The sequence below is a fragment of the Bison bison genome, unplaced genomic scaffold (genome assembly GCF_000754665.1).
Source record: "Bison bison bison isolate TAMUID 2011002044 unplaced genomic scaffold, Bison_UMD1.0 scf7180017864254, whole genome shotgun sequence".
NCBI classification, from domain to species: Eukaryota; Metazoa; Chordata; class Mammalia; order Artiodactyla; family Bovidae; genus Bison; species Bison bison.
The window spans coordinates 3,422,151-3,436,410 of NW_011494826.1; the positions used below are offsets into that span (position 1 = coordinate 3,422,151).

Genomic DNA, 14,260 nt, shown 5'->3' on the forward strand with positions numbered 1-14,260 from the left:
ATGAGTTTGAGTGAACTCCGGGAGTTGGTGATGGACAGGGAGGCCTGGCGTGCTGCAATTCATGGGGTCACAGAGTCGGGCACGACTGAGCAACTGAACTGAACTGAACTGATGGAAAACATGAAACTCCTTTTACATTTCCTTCCTTCCGGGATTCCAAGCTTTCTCCAAGATAAAGAATTTATAGGTGTTAAGCCATTTCTTTATTATGAACTCAAAAGGCTTTAGACTTCAGTAGAGTTCCCAGTAACAGAGGGCACAGGGATATAGAGACATAAACCTATATATATAGTCCTAATGGAGAAAATGAGCACTGAACTCAGTATAGTGGTTCATGAATGACCCTGATGCAAGAACCCTTTCAGTCTCTCCATACATAGTCCCATGGTTCCTGAAGTTCGTGCTTATGGAACCAAATGGTATCAAGTAGCTGTTAAACCTTGGGAGGACTTAACTTAGGTTTTCCATATAATAGGAAACAGGTGGTGGTTGCTATTTTTTTTTAAAAGCACAGAAAATTCCCTTTCAGACTTAATCTATTAATAATTGTGTCCAAACTAGTCTTCCCTGGTGGCTCAGATGGTAAAGCATCTGCCTGCAACGCAGGAGACCCGGGTTCGATCCTTGGGTTGGGAAGATCTCCTGGAGAAGGAAACGGCACCCCACTCCAGTACTCTTGCCTGGAGAATCCCACGGACGGAGGAGCCTGGTAGGCTACAGTCCATGGGGGTTGCAAAGAGTCGGATACGACTGAGCGACTTCACTTTCAAACTAGTTTATTAAAGATTATCCATGTTAAGTTATAGAAAAAGGGCAGAATCCTGGAAGGTTTGAATAGCTTCATCCGCTGACAGAAGCACATTTTCCCTAGGGATGATTTTCTGAGGAAAACTGAAGACATACAAGTAGGCATAATGATCTCAAAGTTTCAGGCTTTCCCCTGTTTCTATCAATACTCCAGGGCAGCTGAGGGGCTAGGTGGTTCCGTATGTAGCGCCACACTCAAATGTGTAAAGAGGAAATGGTATATTCCACTGTAGGGAGGAATATAACATTTCCCTACCATGGAGAAGGATCTCTCCCATCTGAATGCCAGTGCAAAAGAACAAAAAACGTTTGGATATTATGCAGTATCCAGGAGCTAAATAAAAAGTAATTATAAGAATATCATGAGTCCATTCCCAAGATCAGAAGTGCTTGGATTCTCAAGCAACCACTACTAGGATCCTTTGTTTTCAGCTTGATTTTACATTGGGTAGAGGACAGCCAGGAAGCCAAAGTGACATGGGGCCAAGAGAGAGTGCCAGTTTTCAGAGGATACAATGCACATTCCTTCTTTTGTACAGGTGACTCTTCCCATATTGACCAATATGATAAATTAATTTTTTTTAAAGGAAATGCTTCAAAATGAAAAAGATTGATTCTAGAGATTAGAGATTCTTTTGTATACCTCCAGTTGAATAATTTTACCAGTAGTTCAGACAGTAAAGCATCTGCCTGCAATGCAGGAGACCCGGGTTCGATCCCTGGGAGGGGAAGATTCTCTGGAGAAGGAAATGGCAACCCACTCCAGTACTCTTGCCTGGAAAATCCCACGGACAGAGGAGCATGGTGGGCTACAGTCCATGGGGTTGCAGAGTCGGACACGACTGAGCGACTTCACTTTCACTATGAAACTATTTAACTCATACAGAGTTACACAAAAAGGTTAATTTCAGAAAGAGGTAGTATCTGGTGGTCTGTGGATGTGTTGAATGCTGCCACAGCAGAAAACTATACTTTTCAAGGCCGAGTATGAACAAGTTTGTATTATTCCTAATTAACCAACTTGCAATATTTAAATTTAATGGTGCAAATTGCAAAGAAGTTTGTTTTAAAAACTCAAAGCATATACATACACGTAATGAATTCATTTCTTTATTGCATATTGCTATTTAAAAAAAATGTACAGTCTCATAACACATACAACATTTTTTTCTTGGTACTAACAACAGTCTTGCACCTAAAGACTAAGTGGTTCCAACTACTAAACTAATAAGATACAAGACATATAATTAAGTTTACAAATTATAATGCTTTGTCTTTTTGGCATTAATTTAAAAAAACAAACAAAAACTTTTGAAATACACACCCAAGAGAGAAAAAGTGGCTACTTACACCAGCACCAATCTAAAAAGTAGGTGTTTTTTTTCTTTTTTTCCAACAATGGCACATGGAATGACCTGCACACAGCTTTCGGGGAAAGAAACGAAAAACGGAAATGGCAAAGGAGGCCGGCCAGGATGGCCGTATCAAAACGAGGATGATTACCAAGGGCGAGAGGAACATGCTGCACAAACTTGCTCCTTTATGTGACTCCCTCCACTTGCCCATTCCTTAAACTGTAAAACAAAGCCATTTTCAAAAGGCAGTCCCAAACTCAAGCCAGATCAAATTTCTCCTGCTCTAAATAGAAAAGAATATACATAGAGGCACTTTAGTTAAGGAATAGACAAACCCCACTAGCGTACCCCACTTCTCCTCGCCTCCAAGCTTTTTTGAGCGAAGTCTCAGTCTGCATCTTTGACACAGTATACATGCAGACTTTGATACCTAGGAGCCGGGGGAGCGCGACGTCTGCTATTTATTTGTGACTGTTTTATTTGCTAGTCATTTACTTCTGTGTAATATGTAGAAAGTCGCTAAGTTTGCAATGAGGGGGAAGAACGTAAAACCACGGCTCTTGCCAACTCTTGGAGCACGATTTCACAGCTTTGACGAAGTGCAGAGACCTTGCCCTCTGCACTAAGCATTATAGTTTATACAAATTATTTTAAATAGCACGATTCCTATACAGCACACACACTGGTATTCTGTTTGCCCCTTAACTGTCCCCGTTATAGCTTAAGCTCCCTGGGGGCAGGGGCTCTGTCTTGCTTACCACTGTAGCCCTACAATGCCTGGCACATAGTAGGTGTTTCAATAAATATTCGTTAATTGACTGAAACTCAATTTAGTGCGTAAATAATGTTCTAGTGCAATAGGACAAACTACTCTCCACAGGAAACCCAACCACAACAGGATTGATGGAAAGAAAATAGAGAACTTTAGCCCCCCTCCCCTACTACAAATAAATAAAGCAAAGCAAAAAAAAAAAAAGTAACAGTCCTCTGTATATATCATATAATTTAAGGATATTAAGAGTTGGTAGGTTAATGGTAAGCATCTATATTTTATTTTCTAATGTTCATTGTTTTTATTCATTTCTCCCTGAGAGCTTTATCTTTTGGACTGAAATTTTACAGGTAGTGTTACTGACACACAATTTAAAATGACAACATATAAACAGCAAACCACTTCAAACATACTTAGAGATAAACAGATCTTGGCATCTCTGGTGGTGGTGGTGACATTTTGTGCATTCACTAAGTGTTCTTCAGTTCAGAAACATATTTACAGAAGATGCAGCTTGTCCTACAGAACAGAAAATACCAAAAAAAAAAAAAAGGCACCCCATAAATTTTTTAAAAAATTGTTTTTATCCTTTCAGAGAATTCTTTCTTTTAGGTCTTGGGTGGGAAATTTGAAAGTTTATAGTTCTATACTGTTAGGAAAACAAGCACATTATGGTAATTTTGTTCTTTAACAAGAGCATGGATTGCATTTAGATAAATAGTGTTCTTTCCAAAAGCAATGTAAAGAAATCATCATGAGTGCTTGGCAGGTAACTCGATGAAATTAGGGAGGGAAACTGATGTCCAGGTTTTAAACATAGAAAAGAACTCTGATTGACATTCTACAAAATTCAGATTGTGTGCAAGATGTTCTCCATAAACATTTACAGACTGCATCCCCACACCAACGTCAGAAATTCTAAGCTGGTCCTGTCAATTACTGATGCAATGCACCAGCATCGTACTTGTCAACTATCAAAAACCATTTGAAATCTATATTTTTCCAACACCAGTTTCACCAATGAAAATAATTTCAAAGTATATCAAGCTTGGAAACCATAAAATATTTCTCAAGCTATATTTATTTATTTTTTGTTTTTCTTTTTACTCTAGGGAATGTCTCCATATCTCTTTCAGGAGACAGTATTGTGCTTCTGAACAGTCATGGTGTTCGGGGAAAGAAGATGAGCCACACTCAATATGAATGCATACACAAAGGGGTTCTGAGCACATACATAGACATAGATTGTTTTTTCTTTTTTAACCAAACATAGGTCTCCAGACAACACTCAGACTTCTATATACATTTCTTAATATATACACACACATACATACACACACGTTCACACATTCACTCACAGATGAAAGGAGAAATTGCCACTGTTTGGATTGCAAGGCAGTGTAATGAAAAGTTCTAGTCACTTCAAAGGGCTGCTAATGAGCTTTCTAAAAAAGAATTCAAGGGAAATTAGAAGTTAAGTTTTGTGACCGGTCTCTCCCGGCTGCTGTCCGTCATCTGGTTGGTGATGCGCTTGCGATTCCGTTTCAGTTTGGAAAGGTCTTTGTCAAACACTTCTCCTGAGCGTAAAGCGGAAACCAGGTCATCAAACTCTCCGCCTTCTTCACTGTTCTCTTTTGCTTTCCTCATTTTCCGTTCCCTTTCACGTTGTTCTTTGAGCTGCAAAATGGAAAGCAACCGCTTAGAGAAGTGTCAGGACAATACTGCATTTTGTATTCGGTGGAGACGAACACTGTGGATGGCAGTGGTGCAGTGATGCCATGTCTGTCAATAGCTGCCGATCCCTTGGCTGTCACAAGCGGGTGACTGGGATGTGAGGGGGCTCGTTGTAGAAACAAGGAGCAATGAAAAAAATGACCACCATTTTGTAATTAGACTCTCACTGTTTAGAATCTGGGTAAACCTCATGATATTCTAATTAAAAATACTGGTTTCTTTGATGGTATAGACAGATGAAAGCAAATGCTCATCAGGCCACATTCTTGACATCAAAGGCTTATTTAGCCTCTCTCTACCATGGATGCCTAGAACCCACTATGCAAGAGTTACAATTATTAAGATCCAAATAATATGCATACATTATATAAAATGTATATATTCAGATAAAAAGGGAAAAGTAATCCTTAATTCTACCAAGAAATAACCATTATGAACCTTCTGGGGGTATATCTCACCACTATCATTTCATGTGGAAACCATTCTGTAAGCTTTCTCACATGAGAAAGACATGACTTTTGAGGACTGCATAAATAGTCCATTATGTAGCTATTACATTATTTAGATTACTTTGCCAACAAAGGTCTGTTTAGTCAAAGCTTTGGTTTTTCCAGTAGTCATGTATGGATGTGAGAGTTGGACTATAAAGAAAGCTGAGTGCTGAAGAATTGGTGCTTTTGAACTGTGGTGTTGGATCAGACTCTTGACGGTAAGGAGACTGGACTGTAAGGAGATCCAACCAGTCCATCTTAAAGGAAATCAGTCCTGAATATTCACTGGAAGGTGGGAGGAGAAGGGGACAACAGAGGATGAGATGGTTGGATAGCATCACTGACTCAATGGACATGAGTTTGAGTAAACTCTGTAAGTTGGTGATGGACAGGGAGGCCTGGTGTGCTGCAGTCCATGGGGTCACAAAGAGTCAGACACGACTGAGTGAGTGAACCATACTGAACGGAACATCATTGAGAACCAGTGCCCAGTTGGTAAACGTTTAGGCTGTCCCAGGTTAGGGCTTTATTATAAAGAGTGCTGTTCTCTTTGTGGAAATGTAGAATTGTTTCTTTAGAAAGACTTCTAAGAGGTGGAACTCCAGGTCAAAGGATGTGAATATATTTTTTTAGGCTTTGCATATAGACTGCCACATTGCTGAAGAGAAACTTTCTACTGACTAAACTCCCAGTAGCGTTCTAGAGGGGGCTTTGATGCCCTCCTCCTTGCCAGCACATTGGAGTGCTTCCTAAAAACCAAGCGGATGCAGTGGAGAACTTCCGGGAAGTGGGGCTGGCCCGTCACCTGCCCTCTTACCTGAGCCTCCATGCGAGCTCGGCGCTCCTCCTCCTCCTTCTTCTTTCTCATGTTTTCATTCTCTTGTTTGGCTTCTGACACAGCCTGAAGAAACTGATCAAAAATGCCAAAGAACTCATCTGGTTGTATTTTTCCAGCTTCTTCCCCAAAGTGTTTCACTGCTTTAGTAAACTGGGAAAAAGAAGGTTTTAAGAAGTTCAGTGTTTCAAGAGAACGCCATGATCACATAAATATCAATCTCTCTTAAGGGGCTGAAGCTCCAATTGAGTCAAATATAACTCACTGGATTTACCTTTGGCTGCTAAACATATCTAATCATTTCTAAAGGAAAAAATTTAATACTCCAGCATCTTGGGAAACCATTTATTCTTGTCCACCTCATTTCAGCTTAACATCTATGATTACATCCTATGACTTCTTGTTAACTAAACAGTAGTAAAAAACAAGAAAGCAGAATACCAGAGGACAGAGTGCTCAGGATATAAAACTAATAGCAAACTCAGCAGGGGTAAGGAAACTTACCCCTTTAGCTTTTCTTTGAAGTAGTTTAATATTTATTGATGCCATATGGTTAATATCAAAATCAGCTGCTTTTCCTAATCATAAATAATGCTGGTATTACTCTATTTCCTGGGCCTCAATTAGAAAACAATCACCGATTACGGAATCATTGAGGCAACCCAAAATTCAAGACTGAGAATACAATTTTATTCCAAAACCTTTGTTTTAGTGCCCTCTTCAAGGCAAATCTTTTAGAAACAGCTAAAATGCAAAATATTAAGGGATAATTTTTAAAAATTAAATTAAAAAATATATACAGTAACGAAACAGCACAGCCAGTCTTAAACATTTCCATTTTTAGCTCTTTTGGCGGTTATCTTCATAATTCAAGATAGTATGCTTTCAAGTGTCTTAGCGTTATTTTGGCCATCCAAATTCTGTTCGGTGCCAGTCAACTTGTTTTTAAGAACTATACCTCCTTCTGTGAGGATCTCATGCTATTAAGCCTAAGCTGCAAAGGATGGTGTTTCTAGCTTCAAGGTCAAATGAATTCTCACTCCTTATGCCTTATCAACTACTAAAAAATGGCCAGCTCTTTCATTTTCTTCATAGTTAGAAACTCTTAGGTTGGGGAGGACTGCATAAATACTTCACGGTCTAATTGCTTTTATTTTTCTTGCATTGCTTGCCTTTAATATATTAAGTTTCTGTGATGCTTTGGCAATACTACCTACATAAAGGAAATTTTTCAACATCTTCTTAAGTAAAACAATTTTCAATTATACATATATTTCATATCTTTAAATTTATAATAATATTCGCTTTTCACCGAGGCATCCTCGATCTTTTACTTATTTGGAGCTATTATATTAGAAACTAAGCTCTTTAGGGAAAAATACAACATTCTTCACACACCACACACAGTGCTTTAGCTTGCTCCATGATTTTTACAAGCTAATTTCTAAAAGTTCTGGTATGAACAAAACAGCAATAGATAGCCTACAATTGCGTTTCAAAAGCATTCAAGTTCCTGCACTTCAAGCCATCCTGAATGATCTTTTTATCTAGGAATTCTAGTGATGATGAAGTCATGTATATTTTGGTCTTGGAAATCTGAAGAAAACTCGTCCCAGACTAAAGTTCCCACACTAAAATTTTTAAAAAAGTAGGGTGTGTATAAATAAAAAATTAACTATTCACTGGATTCTTAGGAAAATGTCTGAGCCCTTGAAATAGGTACTGTACTGTCTGGTTTGGGGTGGGGGCCATCACAGTGGAGGCTGCTAACACCAGGTCACTGGTTTCAGTCAGGGGTATCAGGTAACAGCAGTCATTCAAACATATATCTGGTCTTATGTTTATTATTTAATAACGTTGGAGGTGGGGTTTCATGCTGAAAGGAGCCAGTGTATCTTAACACAATCTGCTTCTGAACTCCAACCAGTGTGCGTGTGCACTTCCATACAAAATCATCCATATCTACAACTGAAAAATGAGGTTCATTACTCAAGTTTCAAGGGGAAGAGTCACGTTTCAAGCAAAGAGTGTTGTCACAGCTGAAAAATGGGCACTGTGGACGAACTCAATAGGGTGGGTGGGTAGCTGCTTGCTGTCATTTATTAACAAGAAGAGGATGAGAGAACGTGCACGGGAATATGAATGTGTGTGAATTCTGGAAAAGGAAATAACTAGAGAGAGACTGTGAGATGGGGTAGAGGGATTTTAAGGTGTTGGGTATTTGTCAATGAAAACTTTTCCTTTATAGGAAGACAAGATTTTGTAAATAGCAAAATTCATTTTAAAAGTCCTATTTATACCTTTTGTGACGAGGCTGTGAATTAAAGTGCCTATCATTTAGTAAGTTCTTCTAGAGATTTAAAGAGGGAACACCCTGTTCTCCTGTCTCTTATCTGCTCTTGTAAGGAGAGCATCTTACACGTTTCTGAAGCACAAGGCTTCAGCCCAATAATAACCAAGAAAAAGCTGTCACAGTATTCACTGGTTTAACACCGTTCAGATACTCCAAGGTCTGACTAATCTAAAGAGATGCAGGCCAGTTAGAAAGTGTGTGTTTCAACTGATCACAGTCCTAGAAATGAAAGAGTAATTGTAATACCTGAGAGTACCAGCCCTGTCGAGCAATACTCAGTGCGCAAGGGAAAACTTACCAAGTCTTTGGCTTCTGCTAGAAGATCTTCAACGTCAGAGAAGCTGAAGCTGGCTACAGTGATGAACTGGCTGACAACAGACACAAACTTATCTCCGGGCTGTGAGGGCTGAGACTTCTGATATTCCAGCTCCTTAAACACAGGGAATGGATAATGTCAACGCAGGCTTCAGATGCAGACGCACCTTGTTTCATTTCCTTTATGCCTCAAATTTAATAAACGTCAGAACGGCAAACACATCAAAACTACTGCAGAAACGTCTTAATGATAGTTCATGTCCTGCTCTGCTTCTGCCCACCCTGCCAGAGTCATGCCCATGTGTGTAAACACATTTGCAAAATGCAATTTAACCGGTCATCCGAGTACTTTATTGGTGTGGTTTTTGTATACTGGCTTTAGAATGTAAGCAGATTAACATTTGGATAAAATTCATAGAAGTTAAATAATGGAGAGCAAGTTGGATTAAAAGGGTTTGTGACTGAAAGCAAGAGAATTTGTAGATATTCTGTGCTCAGAACTCTGGTGTCTTGATTTTTTCCCCTTTTTTCTGTATCTGCTGAGTCTACTTATTTCATAAGCTGTGATATCTAGGTCAGTAGAATTTCAGCTGTAGCGTTTGGCACTGTAATGCCATTTTTCTTCTCATCCATACCATTCGGGTTTTGTGAACAGTCAGGTAGAGGTGTTAGTGTCGTGTTAATTAGCCATCCTCTCCATTACCATGGTGATGAACACAGCTTATTCAAATTTCATTTAATAATAACTTAAACCATTTCCAGATGCATTCTCCTATTTCATTCCACAAAACCTCTATGAGTGTTCAATTATTATGCCAATTGTATTGACACATAAATTGAGGTTCAGAGGCATTCTTTGCTCAAAGTCAAGTAGCTGATAAGTGATACAGCCAAAATTTGAACTCAACCTCTAACTCCAGGGTCTCAGTAACAACTTCTCTGTGTATCTATTGAGTTATTCTGGATCTCTATTTTCTTCCATACCTGCTATGGCAGAGAGTCTAACAAGTAGGAGAGTAGAGGTCACAAGCTAGGGGTTGATTCAGCTCAACCACTGACTTGGTTTTTATCCATGGCAAGTAGCCTGGGCCTTAGTTTCTTCACTCATAAAAGGAGGGCAATATACATATTACCAGGGGAATCAAGTGAAATAAAAGTGGAAACTTTTATGGAACTTGCTCTGATTAAAAGAAATTGCCACAATTCTAGTCCTTGGGTTGGTAAGGGAGTTATATATGTGAGGTGCAGAGATGTGAAAACAATTTTAACGTGTTTCATGAATGTATAATTTCATGAGAATTCCACCTTTGATATCTTTCCAACAGTATGACTGACTTGTGCAAAGCACAGTTGGGACACATGAATATTTGTACAGGTTAAAGTCTGCCCCCCCAATATTTCCTCCCTCTTAACATTTAAGCTGCCGGGGGTAGAGAGATGCTGCTGTAGGCCGTTTCCTATGAAGAGTGTGTTACAGTGTACATGACCCAGGGGCTAGAGAGATTTCAGCAAAATGACCTTTAATAAATCCCTCAAACACACAACTTCCTTGGGACCCCTGTCTTATGCCTTGTTCTGAACTAGCTCAGATGCAGGCCTCAGAGCATCCATTATCAGACTTCAGGGCTGTCATAGCTGCCATGCTAGTCTCAAGAAAGCTTTCCACTGGGAGGAAATACAGCAGAATGAAGGCTATAAACAAGCTTTGTCCCAAACCGCCCTTACCCTGTTTGGCCTGTGAAAGCCGAGGACCATGTGCCACGCTCCTTTATAGTCTCCCAGCCACAGGGCTGGGAAAACAGTGCACTCAGTTCATCTCCTGCACTTTTTAAACAGTGGCCTACCCACCACGTCTTTCTTCTTCCTCCCCCCAAAAAAGGGAAAAAGAGAAAACCTCACATGCTCCTTAATTTATTAAAAACAGAAAAGATTAGCATCGTGACTTTAATTTGTATTAGAGCTTCTTAATGATGCCAACTACTTTCTATGGCAGTTTTACAAGCAGGAGGAGGGTCCTTTTGGTGTTACCCGTAAGTTGATCTGTGGGGCACCTTCCCGAGCTGCCTGTAAACCAGCCTCCTGCACCAAGGGCCAGGCCAGAGCCCTGTCTGCTCTTGGGAGCGAGGCTTCCACCCTAATCTGTCTCCATCTTGGTGACAGTCCCCGTGTGGTACCCACGGGGCACCACGCCCTCAAATCAGGGTTAAGGCCACTGGCTCCTCTTCCTCCAGCACTCTGATCTGCTTTCCTTCCATGGAGCCCGGGCTTAGGTCATCTCGTAGACTTGGGCGGCTTCCCTCCTCTGTACCTAAGCTCACTCTCCCTCCTTCTAAGCCGCAGCTCGAAGTTCATCTCATCTAGAAGAGATACTTCCTCTCACACACGCCAGCTATTCCCTAAGGCCCAGGCTAACCTAAATCACCACCTTCCTTTGAAAGGCACCTTTGTCATCACTTTACAGGAGGTAAACTGGACTGACTGCTCCTGGCCACTGTAACACGTGGAGGGCAAGCATTCTGAGCCATCGTGATCTCCTCGCCTTAAGAATGGACTGTACCCTCAAAGTGTTCAATGCATTCTCCCCAAAGGGTCAATGCAAAGACGACAGAGAAGTTCCACTGCTCTACTGACGGTGAACATTTATCAAGAGAACAGGAGCACTGAGCAGACCTTGAAGAGTCTCTAGCCCAATCCACTGTCACAAGTCCTACGTCACAGGTAGCAAAGTGGTAGAACTCTGGGTCCAGTGTCCCAGCTCCCGTGATGCCCGCTGCTGTGTCGCCAGGCTAAACAGTCTGCCTTTGCTTCTCTGTTTTTGCATTTTATTTTTAATAGTAAATGTTTCTCCCGAGCATACCAGCATGCCAAGGCAACTGGCAACTCCTCCGCTGGACACCAGTAATGACAAGACTGGGAATTAGAACAAGAAACAGAGACTCACCATCTCTACTGCTTTCAGGCCACTTCTCAACGTGCTTATTTCTTTGTCCAGCTCAGTCATGCTGTTGTAAATGGCAGCATTTTAGTAACTAACATGAGACTTATACTTGTGAATTAAATGTACAATGAGTTTAAATATTTCATTCTTGGTCATCCACACTATTTTAAGTGTTTAAAATTTTTAAATTAAAATTCATTTTAAATGCTTAAAATTCTCTTCAGCATTCAGATCTCACAGAAAGACAGCAACATTTTAAACTTATATGCATTATGTTTCTTGTTTTCCATAGCCAGCAGGTATGAGAGGGAGAGATATATATAGGTATATTGGATAAAAAGAACAGAATAGAAATATGACGTATTAATCTCACAAAAATCTCACTTAAGCAAATTATGGTATGTAGAAATAAATTTCTTGCCACGTGTGACTTCCTTTGGACAAGGGGAAGAAAGAGCTGAGGCACAGGCATGTGTGTGCTGTGCTCATCATTACTGTATTGCTTTTCAAGAAAACTCTGATAGTCTGAGGGCTTCCCATGTGGCTCAGCTGGTAAAGAATCTGCCTGCAATGCAGGAGACCCCAGTTAGATTCCTGGGTTGGGAAGATCCCCTGGAGAAGGGAAAGGCTACCCACTCCAGTATTCTGGCCTGGAGAATTCCATGGACTGTATAGTCCTTGGGATCGCAAAGAGTCAGACATCACTGAGTGACTTTCGCTTTCACTGATAGTATGAATACTACAAGGTGATAGCCTACATTTCAATCAAAAATGATTTTTCTTAGTTTTCATTTTTGTTGTTTTTTTTTAAAACGAAGTTTCCTAGACTTTTCTCATAATGCTTTTTATTTGATGGCTTTAAACATTAGAGATTATAACCATTCTCACAGAGAATTCACATGTAAACAAATTCGCCAATACTTCATTTACCTTCACATTTTAATTGCATGCCTTACATCATGGTACATTTCTCCCAAACTCTACAGAGGAAAAAAATTAGGCTGCTCATCAGATTTTTCAAAATGACTGCAAAAAGATGCAGTTTAAAGTATTTTTTTTTAAGGGGGGAGAGGAGCTGGGTGCAATAGAAGAGCAGCAAGGAAAAGTGCATGCCCCTCACGAGGTCTCTGAAAAGTGGTGTGAAGTTTATGGGGAAAACCTGGTGTCTTTCCACTTTATTTGTATTCCTTCATTTGCATAAAGACTGCTTTCCATTAAAAGGCTGCTTGGTTTCTGGGAGTGTATGCACCTGGGAACATTGATACCAGCAACGCCCTGACCTGCAGCACTTGTTTGCTTAACGACAAATCCTCATATTCTCATTTAACTAAGGGTGCTCCCACCTGTATTTTAAGAGAACCACCCCTTCCAACTAGTGAAACCACATTTCTTCCCTGTATCTTCGTAACTCAGAAAATTAGGTTTTGCAGAAGTTAAAAACTGTATCCAGGAGTATTCCAAAACAGCTAGAACAAGTATACACAACATACGCTCACAGTATGGTTCAACAATACCTTGAACAACACAGGTGTGAACTGTGAGGGTCACTTACACATCATTTTTTTCCCAGTAATTATGGACTAAGTGATTTGTGGCTGACTGATTCCTCAGATGCGGAACCATGGACATGGAGGAACTCGTATAGGAAGGGTCAATTATAAAGTTATATGTTGGATTTTCAAACTGTGCGTGGGCGTTAGGGAGTGTGTTGGCACCCATAACTCCCTTCTTCAAGAGTTAATCATATATTCAAAATTATGTAATACATCTGGGTGACTTGGAAATGATTCAAACTACTTCAGGGGAAAGCTGAAGTATACTATTCAGGGGAAAGCAAGACAGAAGGACCCTCTTAAGGTAACACTATCTCAATGGCTAAAGCAAGGGATTTGAAAAGCTGAAACGATTCAGTGTTAGTACTTACTTTACTTTTGCTGCTTGAGGAATGTCCCGCAGCTCCTCATTTAGATTGAGAACCTTGGGGTATTTATTTTCCACAATAGTGATGAGATAGTGCAAAAGTGTAATGTTCCTACAGTTAGAGGAGAGAGTATTAAACATGGTTGATATCGGCATATGATTTGCATATTCAAGTGTCTGATTCCAAAAGAAAGCTGAATCCTGCATTACTTTCAAAATTTGGAGGTTCCTGTAAAGCAGGAATTCAAGAGAAAGGGATAAGAGGAGAGTATTTATGGGATTTACATAAATAGATGTCAAAAGAGGCACACATCTTCTGAAACAGAAGGGCAGGGGATGAGAATTACATTTTTGGCCCATAATGAGGACGCTTCCAAATCTGGGTGATGCGATGAGTGATGAAAATGAATCTGAACCATTGCCAGTGGGGACATCCCTTCACAGTGCATCCACCCAAAGATGAGACCTGCCCTGGCAGTTCAGAACAAAGCAGGGTCGGGTGGGGAGTGAGGGATGTCTGTCTAATGCACCAAAGAGGACAGTTAATTTTCAAGTCTGAGAGTACAGACCAGCGACCCACAGATGGGAATCACTGAGAATTCTCATTTAAGGTTTCTTTGGTCTGGGGGATAACATTTTCCCCTTTTGACTCGTTTGTTTTTCTCTTTCCCCCTCTGACCTCATCTGTTTTGCTGCTGCAGCAAAGGGTGGCTGGAAAGTTAGGAAGTCCCCCCCATTTC

At 40.3% G+C, this 14,260-nt stretch overlaps 1 protein-coding gene across 1 annotated transcript in view; it reads right to left on the minus strand.

Moving 5' to 3' along the window:
• Positions 1 to 1,901: 1,901 nt before the first annotated feature.
• Positions 1,902 to 14,260, minus strand: part of DAAM1 (dishevelled associated activator of morphogenesis 1) — a 184,419-nt gene continuing 172,060 nt past the window's right edge. The window contains exons 22-26 of the mRNA XM_010847767.1: positions 13,525 to 13,632; positions 11,604 to 11,664; positions 8,646 to 8,777; positions 5,977 to 6,147; positions 1,902 to 4,611 (exon numbers count right to left, since the gene is read on the minus strand). Coding sequence (XP_010846069.1) covers positions 4,402 to 4,611; positions 5,977 to 6,147; positions 8,646 to 8,777; positions 11,604 to 11,664; positions 13,525 to 13,632 — 682 coding nt within the window. The 3' untranslated portion in view covers positions 1,902 to 4,401. The remainder of the gene's footprint in view (positions 4,612 to 5,976; positions 6,148 to 8,645; positions 8,778 to 11,603; positions 11,665 to 13,524; positions 13,633 to 14,260) is intronic.